This window comes from Dermacentor silvarum, chromosome 4 (assembly GCF_013339745.2).
Source record: "Dermacentor silvarum isolate Dsil-2018 chromosome 4, BIME_Dsil_1.4, whole genome shotgun sequence".
In the NCBI taxonomy this organism is placed as follows: Eukaryota; Metazoa; Arthropoda; class Arachnida; order Ixodida; family Ixodidae; genus Dermacentor; species Dermacentor silvarum.
Window position 1 is genome coordinate 113,075,279 of NC_051157.2, and position 21,235 is coordinate 113,096,513.

Sequence of the window (21,235 nt, forward strand, 5' to 3'; positions counted from 1 at the left end):
ACATTCGCGCTCGGTAATCGAAAAGTTGCGCTCTGCAGTTGTCAGGAGTCGGCTAGCGTAGGCTATAACACGGTCGTGTCCGTGTTGGCGTTGCGCTAAGACGGCGCCGATCCCATAACCACTGGCATCGGTTCGGACCTCTGTTGGTGCGGACGGGTCAAAGTGGGCCAAGATCGGTGGATTAGTCAGAATCGTGATAAGGCGTGAAAATGCGGCAGCCTGAGGGGAACCCCACGTAAAAGGCACGTCTTTCTTCATAAGTTCTGTGAGTGGTTGAGCGATTGCTGCGAAATCTTTCACGAACCGTCTGAAATAAGAACAGAGCCCCACAAAACTCCGGACGTCTTTGACAGACTGAGGTACAGGGAAAGCCGTTACTGCTCGAACCTTCTCCGGGTCGGGTTGTACTTCGGAAGCATCGACGAGATGGCCGAGCACTGTAATCTGTCGGCGCCCGAAGTGGCACTTCGATGAGTTTAATTGGAGCCCAGCCTTGCGGAAGACGTCAAGGATGGCTGCAACGCGCTCAAGGTGCGTCTCAAATGTAGGAGAAAACACAAGGACGACGTCGAGGTAACAAAGGCAAGTTGACCATTTGAAACCATTCGCGCAGCCTGTTGGCGACCTGACGGGTTGCCAAAGAGGTCGCGAAGCCGCTCTTTGAAAGTGTCCCAGCTGGATATGTCAACCTCATGGGTGCGAAACCAGACAAGCGGTGTCCCGTCCAGATAATATATCACATTGGCAAGCATGATGGTAGGGTCCCAGTAGTGGCTTCGGCTAACACGCTCATACATGCTGAGCCAGTCGTCGATGTCAACGCCATTTTGGGCGGAGAATGTCCCAGGATCACGGAGACTAGGAACCGTAACGTACGTTGTGGTAGGCGCCGCAGGTGTAGGTGGCGATGGGGTGTGTCCACCGGAAGCCATGGCTGAGAAGACGACGGTGCGGCCGCTTCGGAGCTCCATGGCGAGGACGGGGAACGTCCCCGCACCTCCACCACGATGTTACGCGAAGAACGAGTCAGTAAGACGGGCAACTATTTACAGGTTGTATTTACAACAGCGGTTGCAGCGCTGACCGGTTAGGTTCACAGCGCGAGCCCAGCTCGTTCTTCCTCTTCTTTTCTCGAGTGATGGCGCCCACGCGCCTCGGTCAAACAATCAAATACCACACGCGTGTAGCAATATCACAGAGTTACCGGGTTAACTAATCAAATAGCCACGTTGATTCATATGGGAATCATCAAACAGAAAAGCAAGAGTCTCACTTGCCATTTGAAATCGGTAGCGAGCAGAGAGCTCGATCAAAACGGCGACGAGAAATGAATGCTACAAGCTACATGGGAATGCAGTTTTGTGATCGCATTCACTTCCTGCCGTTGTGATTTCTCCGGCGTTAAGTCGAAGTGGACTTTGGTGTCACGTCTGGCGTAATAGGTCTTGATCCTTAGATTTCCTGAACGTATACTGCCACCGAAAAAGAAACAAAAGAAATATAACAACTTTACTCAATAGTTTAGCAGGATGACTTGAATACGTCAAATAATTCTAGGCAAGTGCACCAACAAGGGTATGCTCTCTTTTCTGTTGTCAAAAGATTAATTTTCAAAAGATTAAATTATTGGGTGCTGACAAGTTGACAACTGCTGCCTTTCGCTTAGCCACAAAAAGATGGATTTATTAATTTGAGCTGTCACTTATCGGTGGTAGCGGTTCGGAACAATCTGCCGCCGGCTGCCCACCGGTCAAGACCCACCGTTGTGTGGATTGCGGGCGCTGTAGTAACCACGTCCCGGTGTAAGTGACATAGCAAACCGTTACACTCAATGCACGTGACACCCCGAAAGATAAAAGTCAATCTGGAGACCTCTACCGTACCGTGTCTGTCATAGCCCCTGGATGCTAGACCCAATAAACTAATCAATCAATCGATCAATCAATCAATGAACCCATCAATTGGTCAATCAATCAATCATCTAATAAAGATGAGATACCAGATCTTCCCAGTCACTGTCAAAACCCTCTGAGACAAAGTAAGTTCAAAGATGGGGTTGGCCTAACTTCAATTGCGGCCATTTCGTGTGAACTTATCAGATGCGGATATGTTTGGGTTAGTGAAGTATGAAATCTTCGCCAAGGTTACGTAGAGGTCAAGGCAACATGTTGAGGGTACGTTCTACCTTAATTTATCCTTGCGTATACCCGGCGGCATCTCTGAACTGTCGTTCACCTTCGCGATGGATATTACACTCCACGATGGAATATCTCCCTCCCTCTCTATATTCTTGTTATGTTTCTGCATCCCCCTCCCCCGTCAACCAGTGTACGTTATCAAACCGGATTATTTAGTTCCTGTTAACCACTTCCTGCCTTCCTTCTTTCTTTCGTCTCTCTTTCTCTCGGTGTGATTGGAGAAGGGTGCTTACTGAAAATATCTACAGAGACGTCCTCCTGATATGCGAACCTTCCAAGGGCAGCCGAGTACCAGGCTAAAGGACATCTGATATCATTACGGAAAAAAGCGGTAAGCTCACAGCGGTGGCAGGATTCCAACCCAGTACCTCCCGCATAAAGGAGAGATGCCTCTGTCAGTTACAATAACAGCTTAGCTTTTTGTACGACGTTGATCAATTAGGCGAACCTAAATATGAGTTGAGAGCAATGAATTGATCGTTTAATCGTGTAATTAAGTCCTTATGTTTATTAATTAGGCCAACCTGAAAATGAGTTGGGAGCAATGAATTGATCATTTGATCGTGTAATACAGTTCTTAGGTGCGCTGTCATTTTCAGAATCGGTAACGAGCATTTCAAGGTTTCTTTATTAGTGATGCGCGAGGCGACATTCACGTGTAAATGAACGAAAGTAGACGAAACTTGACGCCGTCCTGAAGCACAACGCTCGTGAATTCGTTGAATGGTTTTAGTGCAACCTGCTCAAGTAAGTCGAACTGTAGTCCACGAATACGATGCATCCGAAAGTGCTGTTTCACGCACGGGAAGCTAAGTGATTGCGAAGCCGGCACAAGCAGCTAGAAATGGAGATAATTTAGCAACTTCAATGGACCATGCGTACTGAATTCTCGAGTGCAGAACAGTATCATGCAAAAGAGAAAAACAAGAAGACGAGGAAAAGGGGGTACGCAAAATGTTTAGATAATGACGCAGGTACAGAACCGTGCGTGTCTTTAAAGAGGCTCGAAATAACGCACCAGCGGCGAACCAGAAGTGTATTACAGTGTTTATCAGAGGATTCATCACCAATCAATCCAAAAAAATTAAATAGGTAGCGAGCAGAGAGCTCGATCAAAACGGCGACGACAAATGAATGCTACAAGCTACATGGGAATGCAGTTTTGCGATCGCATTCACTTCCTGCCGTTCACAACAAAGCCCCGAAAGCTCCAGGTTATTATGGCGACAGAAAAAGACAACGAAGAGAGAAAAACATAGGTGGAGAGGGAGGCCACTTTTTATAATTTTTTTTTCCAGCGCAATCGCAGAAAATCCCTCCGAAATGTGAGGGTTTATTAACCCCCCGCGCACCGCTTCCCGAACAACAGACACGCGAACTTTGTTTTATTGTCTCTTCTTTCTCGCTTCGGAAAAAAAAAAAAAAAAAAAAGGACCGCTTTCGCTCGCGACAGCGGTGACGGAAACAAACGCAACAAGCGCTGCAGGCCAGCACGAATGCAGCGCCAGCGCAAACGACGATGCTAACAAAAGACCTCCCGCCGCACGAATGACTGCTTAGGAGAGAGGGAGAGACAGCTACTACGCACACACACACACACACACACACGGGAAAGGAAAGAGCGCAACATCGCGCACGCGACCGAAATCCAAAACCGAAACCTCGCGCGCCAAGGAACACGCGAGCGCCACCCAAGCGAAACCGAAACTCGCGTCGCGATTGGCTAGTCGAGGGCGAAACGCGAGCCCGATTGGTCCGTCGTCATTTTTGAGCGTGTGCGCGCGCGTTGTGCGCTTACCCTCCCCCTCGTTTCTCCCTCGCAAGGCAGGAAGAAGCAGGTGGCGACGGCGTTTGCTGGAGGGGATGGCGAGCGCCCGTTCGTTCGCCCGGCCCGGCTTCTTCACTCCAGCGTCGGTCGGTTCCCGCGTTCGGAGCGTTGGCGCTGTTGGTGGTGGTCGGCGCGCGCGGCGGCGCGCCTTTACGGATGTGAAAGTTCCTCCGGTGCACCGCTGTTGCTCCATGTGAACGGATACACGCGCTTTCTGGTGCTCCGTTGTGTGACAGCGTGAGAGTGAGTCTGTATGCCTGCTCGGCCGCACATGATCGCGGTGGTACCGAGTGTTAACGGCGACTTAAGTTGAACAGACGACGAGGGGGTGTTTCCCGCTAGCAGACGACAAGAAAACAACCTGGATCGCTCGCAGCAGTTCGGCGCCGGCGGCGCGCGCGGTGTGATGATGGCTCGCGTGGGATCGTGCGATGCTGCTCCGCCGTTGCCGGCAGGTCGTGCGTCGTCGTACGCTGCGGCGTCGTCCACGCTTCCGTCGCCGGCGATTTGGACCGTGCACGGCAGCACGCTGTCGCCTTCGTACGCCGTGTCGACGGGAGGCTACGACGGACCGGCAGTGCCAGCTTCGATGATCGCCCTATCGGATACCCGGAGCATGACGACGTCCAGGGTGCCCCAGTCGCCGGCCCAGCATGCCTACTACGAGATAACGGTGAGTGCAGGACTGACCAGACTGGCGCACGTGTTTTTTTGTGTTTACGGTGCGGATGCGTTCGTGGCGCTAAGTTACAGAATCTGGGAGGCGCAGCTAATGCGTTCGTTTACCGGCCGACTTACGTACCGTCTTTCATCTCTTGAAAGTGCGATGTAAGTCGTTTTGCACATTAAAAAGCGAAAGGTTCTTATTTAATTTCTTTGTTTTGTTTTTTCACGCCAGTTATAGTGCCGTTCGCTGAAGAACTTGGTACGGTCAAATAACTTCTGATTCCAGCGTGAAACGTCCGGTTGTCAATGTAGTATTGAAAGTGAGATGCCGGCGGTTGTTCCCCCGAAGGACTATCAGAGTAAAACGGTCTCCTAAGCTGTTAGCCCGAAAACAAGAAAAGCTACTCATTATTTTTATTTTCTTTGAGAAATAACATGCGCTGCCGAGTTTTGCAACAATAAATGCGTGCTGACTGACTGCTGCTCCGAGGTTACGTTCACACTGACGAACAACTGAGAGACCAAACGATTGAGTTCAAATCCGAACAGCTCAACCTGTTCCGGGTAGCTCTTGAAATTTAGCGAGTCGTTGATTCAAACTCGGCCGTGCGATTCACGCCTTCCCCACTCAGACAAGTCTTTCGGCGTCGGTTCTTCTCCAGATTTGCTGTTTGTGTTTGAATTCGTCCGCTCGCGTTTTCATTCTTCCATGAGCAATGCTCTTGCTGGCATCGTGTTCTCCGTGTACTCGTTGTTCAGCGGCGCCAGCGACCGCAACTACGCGAAGCTCGCGCCGAGTACGACACGGGTGAGCGGGAGTTCGTATAAACACCGAAGAGGCGCGACCTCGTTGCAAATCGCCCTATCAGGCAAAGGTGTGACGAAACTATGCTCGCGTCGTTGGATACAGCCTATAGTCGACAGATGTTACGCGGCTATGTTGTACACTGTATTGCTGGAATTCCAAACGCCTGTGTTTGGCTTAAGTCCTAACTTGTTTCGTATAAAATGAAGTGGATAGCTTTCGCTGCTCGCGGGCACAGAATGGGGTTGAATTAGCAATTTAGTCAGGTACGTGCACGCCGCATTCTGTTCCTGATCACTTCCTTTTTTTTTTTTTTTCGCACGAAGAAGAGAAAATAAACGCGGATACATTCGAATGAAAACCACGTTGTGACGAGAATGGCTCTTTTGCGCACTCTTAAGATAATATCCAGCAAAAGCTCTTTTCTTCCCCCCCCCCCCTCTTTTTTTTCTTCTTTTCTTTCTTTCATCCCTGCTTTGTAATTTTAGGCAGAAGCTCAAAACGTTCGAAGAGAGAGCATTTTGGCGAAGCGCGTGATTGCATTAAATAAGATGGTGGAATTAATAAATCAACCAGTTAAATGACGCATTTGTCCTTTACCATAATAAGCCATAATAACATTTAAATGCAAATGAACATTTTTAAACGTGGCATTATTCTTTGAAGCGGCACGATGTAAACATCTGCTGATCAGTATTTTCGTACCTTTTCCTTATTATTCTCATGAAAATCATATGCCATTAATTCTGAATATATACCAATTTTATTAGAACCATATGGGAACTGTGGGGGGGGGGGGGGGGGGGGAATAATAAATTGATGAAACGTTCGCAGAAATATTTTACTCAATATATCTCTGAAGGGCGCGTTGTCCCTATTGATTGGCTTGTGGCACAGGAGGAGATGAGTGAATAACGGATTAGTGCTTGTTGTTCTCGTTAGCTATAAATTAGTTGATATCTTCTGTTTGAAATGTGTGAGGGAAGAGAAGACTGTTGAAATACAGGTTTGTTTATGATATAATATCAAGGGACTGGGAAGGGGCATATAGTTAACCGCATATCACAACAATTTTCTCGAGTTGCAACACAAATAAAGATTTGCAATGTTACTACCTATCGCGTCGTTGGGAGTACATATACATGTATGTTTGTATGAGCTAAATATTTAAAATAATATTGTGGCTAACACACTTTCTACCCTACAGTAAAGCCTACTGCAGTAATATCGCGTTCTTCTGCATGAAACGGCAAACGCAAAGATCACGAATAAATACTTTACATGCAGTTTTATTGGTGGGCTACGACATTAGACTTATTCGTTTTGAAAAGATCTGGAGCAATTTAGGGGCCACCAAATTTCGTAATATGTCAGAACATTCGGAACAATTTAACGGAATGCCAGTTACTGGTGGGACCGGTAGTGGTATGCAGATGATTGACGAAAATCGCACCAATTGTGTCCCTTGAAAAAGAAAAAGAAAAAAAGTAGTTTACAATAGTATAGCATCACGACGAGTATTACGTTGTCGGGTTAGTGGTACAGTGAAATTCCGTTGATTTATTTATTTGATGACAATGGAAACGTTGGCAACTTTCGCCGCCGGCTTTTCCGCAGAATCTGGGCCAGATTCACGAAGCTGTTCGTACCTAAGTACTCTTTGTCATTGGCCGACCAATAATATGCCCAGCATCGGGATTGGCTGGAAAATGCTCTTATGAACAATTCTCGCGTAAGAGCTTTTTGTGAACTACAAATAAGAGGCAAGGTGCTTTAACGGAGACAAATTCAAAAGGTATTAGGAAAGAAAAACGATGGCTATCAAGTAAGTTAAATATAGTAATTAGTAGAAGTAGTAGTAGATTATGTTGCTGGATAAATGGCGACAAATTCAGAGTAATTGTGTAAGGCAAAGCCTATTCGACACATACTCATAAGAACAAAGCAAAAAAAAAAAACAAAAAAAAACGCGGAGATTTATTTCTGACAAGACAGAGGCACTAACACCAGCACTTTCTTCACGCGGTATTGAGCTCCTGCGGGCACGTTTGCCTAATCTCTTATCGCTTTCCCTTTCCTGTTTCTCCAGTTGCAACCCGGGTTGCAACCCGGCTTAATACCTCCGCCTTCCTTCCTTTTTATCTCGCTTTCGTTGTGGAATACTTACGCAATGTTTGTTCGTTACCGCGAGGATTTCCTTCTTTCGTGAGAAAATCTATTTCTTTGTTCATTGATTCTCTCTCTCTTTCTCATTGTCTTGCGCGACCGCCAAATCCCCAAGGCTCAGCCCTGCATCAACCCCAGGGCACTTTCATCACCTCCGTCTGGCAGTCGCATTTCCGAACAACACCGGACACTCGATACAGGGGACGCGCAGGAGGCGTTGGCCGCCGGTTCTCGTCACCGGCAGCTCGGCATTAATCCCCCGTGATGGCCCGACGTGGCCCAAGTGAAAGGCGTATACGCTCACCAGCAGCGCCTGCTGTGGTTCTTGCCGCACTGTATACCGTGTACCCGCCCGTGAGTCACGTCTCGAGTGACTCACCACCGTACTTTCACGAAAGAATCGACGAGAGGAGTGTTGTGGCCCGCGAGCCCCGTAAACAGGATACCTTGCGCGTCTTCGCCGCTTGTCATCAGCCATATCCCGCCGCCGCGTGTCACCTGAGGACCGAAAAAAGCGCGAAGGAGGGGAGAGAATGCGTGGAAGTGTACTGTAGGTGCGGCTTGTCGGAGAGAGGCGGCCAAATTGAGATCCTCTCGCGCGGGAGTGGCGGCGTAGGATGCCGCGCGGATTGGCGCCGTGAGAAACCTAAGCCGCCAAAGCCGACTGTTGGAGAGTTCCGTTGTTGTTGTTGTTTCCAGAAGTGTCCGTGCCTGTTCACGTGTGAAGAATAGAGGAGGAGGAAGGAAAAGTGGACGAACGCATCGAGTTCGGCGTCGTCGTCATGGTCCCCTGCGGTGGTGACAGGTGTCTCTTGCAGAGGAGAGACAGTTGCAATTCGCTTCGTTCTTCCCGGCGTTATGCGAGTGCAGATTATATACTTCGAGAGATGATGAAAGGTCGAGCTTTGGTCAGTTTTAGACACGCTGTTGCGAAGCTCCGCAGAAGTCGAAGAACTTGGTGAGCTTAGTATACGTTCACTGCCCTATATCAAAGGGTTTCCGCAACACCTCTGCTATAGCTCTCGTCCTTTGTTTCGAGTACACGCGACCTGTGATTCTCTTCTCCGGAGGGTCCGTTGGGTTGCGCGTTATCCCGTTTGTGAATGAAGACTGTCATTCACGGGATTGGTTCAAATGTTGAGTGGTGCGTTCTCGCAAACGTACAGAAATTATATGCCAATGACAACTTCACTGCTAATGAGATTCAGAGGACAAAACGATTATTGACAAGTAAGAGAGCAACGTATATGGAATTTAGAAAATAGCGCGATATCTTTCCTTCTTTCTATGACCCACAGGGACATTACGGATGAGCGCAATGCCTTGGTGTGATCTCTTGTGCAAGCCGACAAGCTTTATATAGTGAGCGAAAATTACAGATAGACGCAACATATTTTTGCATGGCTGGCCAACAAACGCGAGCGTCGCGTGAGCTGCGCCAGGCCGGATATAACACCTGCGATGGCTGAATGAGGTGCGTACAGAAACAATTTGATTCGTTGTCTAGATAGACACGCGCATACTTAGACCGAAACGAAATATAGGGCTAACTGACTAACTTGCTTCTGCAGCTTTTTCTCCTTATCCGCTTTCTCTCCTTGAGATGAATACAATTTTGATTGATTGATTGATTGATTGATTGATTGATTGATTGATTGATTGATTGATTGATTGATTGATTGATTGATTGATTGATTGATTGATTGATTGAACGTTCAACCTTTGTAAGCTACGTGCAAGGTAGGCGCTCTTCTAGTTAATTTGCCCGCACTTACCCAAGCTCCACTTATGATTGAGGTTTACAAGTTTATTCTGTGTTAGTTTGTTTCTCCCGCACGTGTCAAGCGCCACTCGAAAATAACAAATTCTTCCTCTTCCAGCTCGTAGATGTGCGCGTTAAAAAATAAATCACCAGGCGTTTGAGATGCTATTTATATCGCTTATTTTCGCACGAAATCGAGGTTTTGTCTCTCGCAGCTGTGCTCGTCCAACAGGACACAGACGGAAAAGGCAACACCGTTGTATAGCTGGTGCACTACTGAAAGCCGATGACGAAAGTAAAATCAAGCGCCGTTGAAAACCCGAGGCAAAGAAAGTATGAAAGAAAGGCATTCGAGACGAAACAAAGGGCACCAGAATGGGCAGAAGGGGGTTTGGGGGGAGGGGGTAGCCGTACGATGACAACATCCCTCTCCCCGGTTGCAGGTTCAACCCGTAAACGAAATTAGGACAAACACGTCGGCGGGCTCCCCGGCGAAATGAAAACGTGCAAGCACGTATACTTCGTGAAGCGCGATCACATTACCAGGCGGCGGCGGCGGCCGCCGCAATAATTTTCAATCAAATGCCCGTCTACCTCCTTCTTCCCTATAGCGTTCCCTCCTTTCCCCATTCTCACTCTCTTCCTTTCTCTTCCTGCCAGAGATATGGCATTAGCTAGCTTGCTGCAATTCCGTTTTAACCGAGTGATCCTCTTCCCTCAGCCCTCCTTTACGACCCTTTTTTCCCTATGTCATGTCCAGAAGCAGCATCTCTTAACTCTCGCTCCCCTAATGGGGAAGAAAAAGGTTACGACATTTAGCGCGCTACCGTCTAATCCATCCTTTTTCTTTTCGTTCCTAGAAGTCGCGAAGGGAACACGGGAGTGTGGGAACGTGGTAGAAGGGGGAAAAAAAAGAAGTCTTCCGTCAAGCGACCACCCCCCCCTTCCTCCTCACCCCCTTAGCCACCATCAGGTCGATCCGCCCCAGCACTCTTCGCCCATGCAGCGCACTGCCTTTTTTTTTTTTTTCTTGTCTCTCGGTTCTCTCTCCTCCGTAACCACGCGCTCCAACTTCGGTGCAGCGCGACGGACACCGTTGCTCAAGAAATGAGTGGGTTCGGCGCGTGTATATAGGCTAGGCCTATGTTGGTACTGCACGGACTGCAGCCGATAGAGGGAAGCAGGAGACGACGACGTTCGAAGCAGTGCATAGTGACGTTTCCGAACACGTTATATTACCGCGTCTTCCTGACAGCGCCAAACCGTTAATTAGCCTTTCCGTTTGTATGTAACACTCGACTCTTGGGCAATCCTACAGAGTATACGAACGCGCCTTTTTCTTTTTTTTTTGGTAGAACAGCAATGTTCGCTGGTTGAATGGTGCGTGTTTCTCAGTGCCGCTGTTTCCCGTTAGAGCCAGGCGTGGCCTTCACGCAGGTTTATTTGAACCCGCAGGTCTAATTGCGTAACTGTGCGTATGGGTTTCTGCTTCTATTGCTTTGGAAGCCGAAATGGGAACTATGGAGATCCGCGCCTGCGCAGAGACAGAAACGAATTCAAAGAGTGTGAATTTGCGTCTACTGCATCGATGGACATTCTGGGCATTCTGAAGGGTCCTTCCGAGCATCCTTTGCGAACAGTTCTCACTCTCTCCCTCTTTTCCTCTTTTATGCCCCTTTCCCTCACCCTCCCTTTATGTAGGATAGCAAACCAGATGCTCGTCTGGTTGACCTCCGTGCCTTTGCTATCCGTGCTTCATCTCTCTCTCTCTCTCTCTCTCTCTCTCTCTCTCTGACTTTCGCTGAAAATATCCTTACGATACCAAATGCAGTCTCTGCTGCTAAATGCAGGCGTTTTATGCGTGTATCTACGGGATCGTCTGGCTGCACCTCGGTAGCGTTTACTTCAAACGTCGTGAGAGTGAATGGAATCAGTTGAAAAAAGAAAGCATTTTTGCTTGGTGGATTTAAGCGAATCGTTTTGTCCAAGTAGAGTGAAGCGTCTGTAGTGACGTACACGCAAAAGAACGAAAGAAATTCATCATTATATCCTGGTCGATAACGACAAATTAAAGTCCCTGGAAACGTAATGAAGCTCAGAGGTTAGCGCTTCCAGACCAGAAGCGACATTTGAGAACCGTTAAACTGAGGAGGAAACGATCATGTCGCCGGCAAGGTTTATACCCACGCGTTACAGGCACCACGTATTTAATCCCCACAATACCACAATACGGCAATTCGCATTACTCTCTCGTTTCCTTTATTTAAGCAAAGCATAAACGCAATCGGTGTCTCATAGCTTCGAACTTGTAGAGATACTCCAGGAATACATATCTAAATTTAAAGCCCTCTTTTCGAACAGACTTCGACCAATACGAAAAGTGTAGCGTTGCCCCTGGCTCGAGTGCCTTCGATCTGCCGATTTGGGCAGCTGCGCGCCCCCGCCCTGAGAGATTTCGAAAAGCGCTGCACCCAATTCCCGGCAGAGGGCAGGGCGATGAGAGAGCGGTGGCTGGCCAGGACCATCACTCATCGGACGGTGGTGGCGGCGGCGTCCAAGCGGCTCTATATATCCAGAGTCCCCGCAGCCAAGGCCGCGGCTCGCTGCTCAAACTCGTCCAAAGTGCTGCGCGGGCGCTTTTGCTTTCCCTCGGCCTTCCATCCCGACGCAGGCGGCTTCGCGGCTCGAGAGAGAGAAGAACGCTGGTGCTCATAATCGGCCATTTGAGGAACACAATACGGTGACGGCTAGGCTTGGCATGGCTCGCGAGCTCAAACGCCTGCTGCCAGGCCAGCCGCGGTTTTCCGCCAGCTCCAAGATGGTGCAAGAAAGGAAGGAAGGAAGGAAGTGTATAGAGGGAGCACGTTACGGTTGGAATTGGGGTAACAGAGGAGATAGGGGTAAGGGGGGTGAGGAGGGAGGGGAGAGAGGGGCTCCTTGCTCCCTCTCTGTCTCTCAATGACTGAAGAGGCGCGTGTATGTTCGGCAAACAAAGCTGCGCCCTCTTTTGTGGTCAGCTCGAGGCCATGTTCCTTTTATTCTTTCTTCGTTCCATCTCACGACAACTGCCGTGCACCTCTGCCACGTTTATATATATATAAATATATACCCCTTTCGTGCCTTCGTATTGGTCCAGTTTAGAGAAGAGAGGCCGTTGTAGAATAGTTGCGAGAGAAAGAGAGCGCGGCTTTAGAGGACAGGCAAAGCGACGCGAGAGGACGCACATGTGGCGGCTCTGTCTTTAGTGGGCGTCTGGCCCGTTAACGGCACTGCCGTGTTTGAGCGGGCCCGTCAATATTGTATGGTGTAACTGTGCCGCCGTCGACGGCTGATGGCCGTTGGCGGCACAAGGCGTTCTTTTCTTCGCATCGCCGATGTGAAGGACGTCCGTCTCCTTTAAGGAGCGATGCCACTCCCACGCTTGGCCAACTTAGACGAAGCCGCTTTCAGAGCCGGGTGCCCCACAGGACGCTATATAAGTGCGCCAATTTGTCGAAATAAGATGAGCTGTGCTGCCGACGGGCTAAGAAAGTTTCTTTTTTTCTTTTTGACCAGCAAAAGTAGTTTATGGTGATTACTCTCCTTTCGTGGAGCAGTTGCACCTTGGGCACTAGCTCTGACGACAAATTTGTGTAGATGACGAACGATTTGTTAAATAAATTGGCTTCCTCCTTCGCGCGCGTGTTTAGCTGCGTGTGTGTTTATATGAGCCTGGTCGCTTTGATTTCTCGATCGCTTGAGTGTCCGTATTGTTCTTTCTCATTGACTCGGAGCTGGGTAAGCATAGGGTTAAATTGGTTTCAACTGGAGAGGTTGGAAGCGGTAAACCTCTGCATTTCACTTTTATGCAAAAAATGGTTTAAAAGTCAAATAACAATAAATAGAATAATAAATAAAAATAGCACTTTAGGAGCTGTAACAGTGGCCCACTTGGTAAGTGCGTTCAGCTTCTCGTCTGCTTATTGCAATATATACATATTAACTTCCCATACACATGTTTAATCGATAAGCATGTTGGGTTGGCTGAGCTCTGTTAGAAACCTGGTATCGGTGCCGCCGGAGACGTTCCATGCCGCAGTATACCTGGTATATACATATATCCATCCATCAGCGATCGAGTGAATCCAATATTTGATGCATCGTCAACCTTCCTATACTCTATTCATCCCATCTCACTTTGCGCGCGCACGCTGAGACAGACACTGGGGATTAATAAAACCGAACATTAATGAAATCTGTGAGAAGAGACCTGCTGGAGAAGGCTATACTCGGACTGGTTTCCAAGATCAAACGTGCTTGCCGCAACGGAACTCATCGCGTTTCAAATTGCGCTAAATTACTCGCATACACCACGCCGATGGGAGCGTTCACACGGACTCGCACAATGCACTGCAGATGAAGACGCGTTCACCTTACGTGCGTTCAACTTCCGCCATCAGCTATATATGCTGTCAGGAAGGAAACAACAAAGGAAAAAAGGTAAGAAGCAACCGAAGTCCGGAACAGATCGGATCTATTCTCTTGCCGTACACTGTACACTCCGCTGCCCAGGCTAACCAACCGCTCTTATACGCGCTATAGCGCGCATTAAGAGAGGAGACGCGTAGCGAGCGAACAAAGAGGGCTATAACGAACGAAAACAAAAATTACAGCGCGTAAGCGCGTTCTCGAGTGTTTAGCCTCGTCCAGCTAGTGGCGCCCGCAGGGAATCAATAGTACCTCTCTCGCGCGCGCCGAGCGGACGCCACGATCTAGCTGACGCGGCGCGTTATAAAAGCCCATCGTCGGCACGGGAGCAGGCCGAGAAATCTAAAGAGGAGAAACGCGGAGAAATAATGCTGGCCGGCGCGGATGCTATAGGCCATTTGCCGGGCGGCAGCAGCAGCAGCAGCAGCAGACATACGCCGGGGCCTATACAAGCGATCCTTCCACCACCACATATCGCAAAAAGCGGACGACGAGACCAGACCACGCCGCCCGGGGCGTCCCACGCGCTCGGTATCTCATCCCCATCCCCCTTTTCGCTGCCTCTGGCCAACCGTGCCGGCCGGACGGGCCGCGGTGGCATCGTAAACGGCAATCTACTAACGGCCATACGCTTGGTGCCGCTGCCACAGTGGTGGTGGTGGAAAACTTAGTGCCGCCTGTCGCTGGCAGCAGCGCCCTCTGCATCACGTGTGCGCGCGGCGCATTAGCCTTAAAAGGATTGTCCGGTAGTTTTGAACCGCGAAAAAAAAAAAAAGAAAAGTGACCTTATATTAAATGTGGCTGTTAGCAGGGCCAGAGACTGGCCTAAGCAGCACCATATGAAAGCGTTATTTGACGCGCAAATATTGAAGTATACGGTTCGTGTGTTTCTGAAACTCGCGTGACGGCGGCTTGTGCGCCTCTGAGTCGCTTCTCTGTTTTGCGAGTCGCGCCGGTTTTTTTTTTTTTTTTTCTAGCATTGTTACGTTATTCTTTCGACACATTTGAGCATTTTAGGCTGGCCGTGCAGCGAAGCTATATAGACTGTGCACGCGGAGTGGCGAGGCACATATGACGTCATATTCTGACGTCATAAGAAAGAAGTGACTGTAAGAAACAAGTCTCTTTAAAAAAAATTGTGGTTCGTTGACGCCGTAAGGTGCCGTTTGCTTTTGACATAGGCGAGGCCTTCAGTCTCGGAATGTTTACGTTTCCTACAGGATGCTCCCTTCAACGCCCTCGCGGGGCGCGCGATGCCGTGCGAGTGGTTTGTGAAATGAAGACGACGTGATTCCCCTACTTCAGAAGCTTTTCATGTTTGCATGAGCAAAGAGAATAGTAGCGATAAAAGGAGAATTTTTTTATTCATTTTGTTTAGCCACAGAGAGACAGAGAGAGGACAAGGCTAAGCGAGATTATTTGATCAGTTCCTTAAGTCACGAGATCCATCCGATCTTAAAGCATCTAAACGTTTCCGTAATGGCCTGAACAAAGACTTACGTACTGCTAAACTTGCTTTCTACCACAAACCATTCGCGCTATGCAACAACGATAATCGAAAGCTATGGCATAAGCTCAATTTAATGATGAATCGAGTACCTACTCCCACCACTGCGCTACGAATAGTGCATGACGGCGCTGAACTGAGCGGCGACTTGTTGCCTGATTGTTTCAATGATTAGTGTGTCTGCTTGCCCCATCAACCCGTAAGTTATTGGCCAATGCCTGCCAATTTATTACTACCACTTGCCCAGACACGATCTTCATTAACCCTACAACTGAATCAGAAGTCACCTCACTTATTTCTGAGCTTAATAACAGTCGTGCCTGTGATGCTGATAATATTCAAATTAAACCTGTTAAGTTTGTACTGGACATAATTGCGCCAGCATTAGTCCATATGTGTAATATCTGCCTCTCGTCAGGAGTATTCCCACGCGAAATGCAGACCGCGAAAGTAACCGCAATATTTAAAAAGGGTGATAGAACCATGTTGTCAAATTACAGAGCGGTGTCGGTTCTCCCAGTTTTTTTTCTAAAGGCCTAGAAAAAATTATATCTTGCAGGATAATTAACTTCTTGGGTAAATATAATCTGTTAACGAACCAGTAGTATGCCTTTGGCAAGGATAGGTCCACTCAGCTTGCTCTACTAGAACAAAAAGAATTTATCTTAAATCATATTGAAAAAGGTCTGCTTATACACTGGGGGTCTTTATAGATTTCTCGAAAGCTTTTGATTCTATTAACCATGAGCTCTTGTTTTCCAAAATGACATATTATGGCATTCGTGGCAGTGCCCTTGACCTCATTAAATTCTACCTAAATCACAGAAAACAGTTTGTACAAATAAACAATAAGGCATCTCAAACTCGTTCAGTTAATATTGGTGTTCCACAGGGCAGCATTTTAGGGCCCCTTCTCTTTAATATTTATGTTAACCATTTAGTGAACATTGAACGATACTCACATTTTATAATCTATGCTGATGATATACCACGTTATTTCTTTCGTCTAAAAACCAAATGATTTAGTCTCAAGAGCTAATATCGTACTGGAGAAATGATATAAGGGGTCAGTCGAAAACGGCCTATGTGTTAATTCCTCGAAAACTAAAGGAGTGCTATTTCGGGCTAAAAATAAGCAGGCCACTTTGCAAGAAGACCTCACGATTAATTTCTCTACGATTGAAGTCGCTGAATCTGTAAAATCTCTAGGTGTACACTTTGACCAACATATGACCTGGAATAATCATACAGATTTCGTTGCAGGCAAACTGTCCCAAATTGCTGGTTTGATCTACTCACTGAACTTTCTCCCCCGTTCCATTAAACAGTTGATATATAATTCCTTATTCATGAGCCACTCAAACTACTGTATCCTTAATTGTATGGGGTACGACTTCTGCAACTAACATTAAGAAGTTGTACGTACTACAAAAGAAAGCAGTTCGTGCTATATGTCATCAACCCGTATGACTTCCCATCTTCCTCCTAACTTCAAGAGCTTAAAACTTTAAAAATTACAAATCTTGTTGAATACCGTCTGGCAATAGCCTATAAAAAGGAACACAAAAGCAATATAAGCCTTATCCCAACTCAACAAGCGTAAAGCAATCTACACAACCAGATTTCCGGAATACTGGTACTCACCTCACTCACGTACCCATTACGGCAAGCAATGTTCTAGACTGCCTAGGCTACTCAATGAACTGTTGAGTAATGAAATTGATGTACTGTCGTGTTCACCAGTTGATCTTTTTAACTTTTTTTCGCGACTCTAAATGATTCAGTTATGCCTTTCTTTGTGTTTAAACTCTGTCTGATTCAGTTATGATTCAAATATGTATTTCTTTATTGACTAAATGATCAATGTTTTTGTATTTATATAATCGCAATGTTTTTTGATATAGTCATTACGAAATATGTTGCTCCACCCTGCTACTCGGATGTTTCTGTGTTCTTGGGACCAGTCAAGCTGCCATGAGCAGCTTTTTTTCCCAATTTCCCGCCAGGACACTGTATTGTACATGTTTTGTGGAAAATAAACATTCATTCATTCATTCAATCATTCATTCAATTCAATTCACTCATTCATTCATTCAACCAGACGGACTCGTCCGGTTGGCTACCTTGCGCGGGTGAGAGAAGGTGAAGAATGAAAATTTACAAAGAGAGAGAGAGAGAGTTCACCCTCATGGTATAGCGTGCATAGGGTGCTTATAAACGTGTTCTCGGGTCTGTTCATTTCAAGAAAGTTATTAAAGCACGCCTAGCTTTCTCGTTTGATGATGTGTGACGCCATGCATGCACCCGGGATGGTTGCCTCCGCGGCTTGGATCCAGGTTTTCTCTTGCTCCAATCCGAGAAGGCTTCGCATCTCGGCAAGCAGAGTTAATGCGTGGTATAGACACCAGTCGATATATAGATATAGATATATATATATATGTGGGGGTGAGAGGCTTCGCATCTCGGCAAGCAGAGTTAATGCGTGGTATAGACACCAGTCGATATATATATATATATATATATATATGTGTGTGTGTGTGTGTGTGTGTGTGTGTGTGTGTGTGTGTGTGTGTGTGTGTGTGTGTGTGTGTGTGGTGTGTGTGTGGTGTGGTGTGTGTGTGTGTGTGTGTGTGTGTGTGTGTGTGTGTGGTGTGTGGTGTGTGTGTGTGTGTGTGTGTGTGTGTGTGTGTAGCGTACCAGCGCAACACATGAGATACCATACGTGCGACAGCGTATATTCGGATTAATTCAGACCGCCTGGTGGCGTAAACGTAAGCCCGCATGTAATTACACAAAATTCTGCAGCCGCGAAGTTTCTTTTTTTTTTTTTTCATCTCGTCTTTTCTCCTTTTTGTCGTTACCTCGCACGCTGCCTCGCTACAGTTATCGGCGGGCCGCGGATCGGCCGCCACTCGGCGCGAAGGATGTTAACTCGCTAATAAAATAAGAGTATATAGGGTCGGAACGAAAAGCGTATCATTTAAAATTGAGGCCCCGATCTTCTTTTTCGATATAACCAACGCGAGGAAAGAAAACTGAAATGCGGTTTGTGATTGCGCCCGGATGAGTGCCGCCGGAAATCTCCGTGGGAATTTTCCACTTACGGCACAGGTGCGTCGGAGCGATGGCGAGACGATCGCGCGCAGGATAGAACGTAACATTGCATACCGTCACCGACGACTGCTGCGCTGAAAGTGAGTGAGCGGTTAGGCGGTATAAATTATCAAGCATGGGGATTTTAGGGTCTTGAGAGAAAAGTTTTTATTATTAAAAAGCAGGAGTACATCATATTGCTTTTTTTTTCTATCGGTGTCTATCACGATGAAGCATGAAAAAGGAAACGTTTGGTGTCACGTGACTCGAAAATGCGCGTTACAGGTGCTTAGTACACCACGAGGGTTTCGAGTTATTGTAAAAGGTATAACCTATAACTCTTTTTATCTGTTCGCATTCTTCCGAATGATGACGCCATGAACGGCATACCTGTAGCTTTTGCGTTTCCTAAACTTTCCTGAAGAGAGGCGCTCGAACGGAGCAATTTCGCCAGTAAGTCTCGCAAGCCCAGATCCGCCTGCAGCCAACTTCTTCTTCTTTTTCTTCCTCTTCCTCTTATTCCTCCTCCTCCTCCTCTTCTTCTTCTTCTTCTTCTTCTTCTTCTTCTTTGCGCACGTCTTCAATATCGCTCTGAGCGTCGCTGAGAGACAGGCGCAACCCGTATACGAAAAGCAGAACTCGGCCGCGGTAATTTGCTGAAACAATGCCGTCGGGACGACTCGGCCGGGCAATTATTTCGCGCATTTTAGCAAACAATGCCAGCCGTATCGCTCCGTGCGCATGGCCTCCACTATATACTAACGCTGCATCCGCGGAGAACGGTGCAAAACGCCTCCATTTACATTCTTCGATTACTAAGGCAAATGACGCGCATACAACCCCCCTCTCTTTCTGTTTTTTTTTTTCTTTTTGTATGCCAAAGGACTGCAGTATGCGTATACATCTACACCCGTGATATACACTATACAATTACGGGCGTTTCGCAAAAAAGCCATCAAGCCGCCGTCGCGTTAACCCTTCTAATGTGTGCCACTGCAGCCGTCGCCTTGGGCATTACGCAGTCTGTGAGAAAAGGACGGCCGTTTTTCTCGAGGGACAGCGAAGATTCCACGGCGATTTTCGGCGCCGGGCGCGTTCGAGGCGTAAGTGTACGCATACCTCTCCTTCGCATACCTGGACTCGCCGAACGCCTTGCGGACTTGTACCATATACGTAACGACCTCGGCATGTTCGAAACAATCGAAGAGGTAAAACCGTTGTTGGCTCTTCGCGTGCTGCTCTACGCAGTCCCGTTTTCTTTAGCGAGAACGGGGTTATACACGTATACGCAGACGGCACCGACCCAACGCGCTCGGTATGTATACACATACAGGGCGAATCCTTTGTGTTGCGCCTCGTCGTCTGCTACGGCCAAGTCCGTGCCTTCGGGACAGACGAATCCCGTGTGTACCGCCACCTATTATTCGAGAAAGGAGGCCACGCTTAACTCTTGAAAGGTGCTCGCGCTGTTGTCATCACTCGGCTGTTAAAGACTATACGACGTATACTGCCTTTCTGCCTCTTCTCGTTTATTTACTTATTTATTTATAAATTTATTTTTCTATATTCTTCGCCGGGTTTGTCGAATAGGAGGAAGTCGGCGAAGCCGTTTGGCGCGAGCGTGTAGATATGACGCACACAACGCAACAAACTGACCGGGTCACGATCTCTGCGCCCACTGCTCAAAGCTGAGATCATCGCAAACTCTCGCTTCCCCCACTCTTTCTTCATTTATTTGCTCTTTCTGTCTTTCTATATTCTTTTTTTTTTCTTTTTTTTTTTGCAATCGACAGGTACGTCTTTTTTGCCGGCGGGCTCGTTGTGTGAAAGGCAGGCAGTCGTTCCTTAGATGCTTGTTGCGCTGGCAGAAAGTTGCGCACAATGGCGTCTATCTATCTTCGACGAGCTTCTTGCTCCTTTTTTTTTCGTTATTATTTCTCTTTGGTATTTTCTATCTCCCGGGCGCATTGAGTGATTCGCGGTATTCGCACGTGTGAAAGCGAGGTCAGAGCGCGAGCTAGACACAATTCGGGGCCCTTGTTTTGGCACCAGGGCGAACTGGGTACGTGGGCGTTGCGGAAGTCGCTGCGCGCATACATGGGTGACCCGATTACCCACCCCGTGAAAAGCTGTTGGGTGCGCGGTAGAGTGAGGAGATGTCAGTTATGAGGTCGCATAACGGTTGTTGTATAGCGCTTTATCGTTTGACCGGCACCCACCACAAAAGCATGCGGAAGGAAGCGTGCACATATTTGGAGGAACGCCGACCGTTTATAGGTATAGACAACAAAGCTCTAACGTCCGGCTCGTTTTGCTGCCCCGGTAACAGGTATAATGTAAAGGTTGGTCAGAGCTAGTTACGGGGGTGGAGAGAGGGGAAGGGGAGAGAGGGTGAAATGCAGTTCGGGCGAGATCAGCCATTCGCAGCACACGAGCCAACCTTGCTGATAACTACGGTATCACGTGACGGTGCTGCGAGTTTTGGACAGCTTGTTGTGTATACTATATAGAGAAACGAGAGATGTGCACAGTCACTCAAAAAGTAAGGCGCGATCAGAGCTCTTTGCGGCCACTGCAATGTGTATAGATCGTCGATGGAATGTTTGACGTGGTGGAGGTTGGCTTGAGGCAACACCACCTAGATAGCACAAGGCCTACGCTCTCCGATCCATTACGTCCTGTTACCTGGCCCGACTGCCATAGAACCTAATGGGCATGCTCCCGCGTAAGCAACAGTGCTTTT

At 47.8% G+C, this 21,235-nt stretch overlaps 1 protein-coding gene across 1 annotated transcript in view; it reads left to right on the forward strand.

Annotated features, from left to right (window-relative positions):
- Positions 1 to 4,082: 4,082 nt before the first annotated feature.
- Positions 4,083 to 21,235, forward strand: part of LOC119450505 (uncharacterized) — a 412,316-nt gene continuing 395,163 nt past the window's right edge. The window contains exon 1 of the mRNA XM_037713983.2: positions 4,083 to 4,699. Within this exon, the coding sequence (XP_037569911.1) occupies positions 4,433 to 4,699 (267 nt within the window). The 5' untranslated portion in view covers positions 4,083 to 4,432. The remainder of the gene's footprint in view (positions 4,700 to 21,235) is intronic.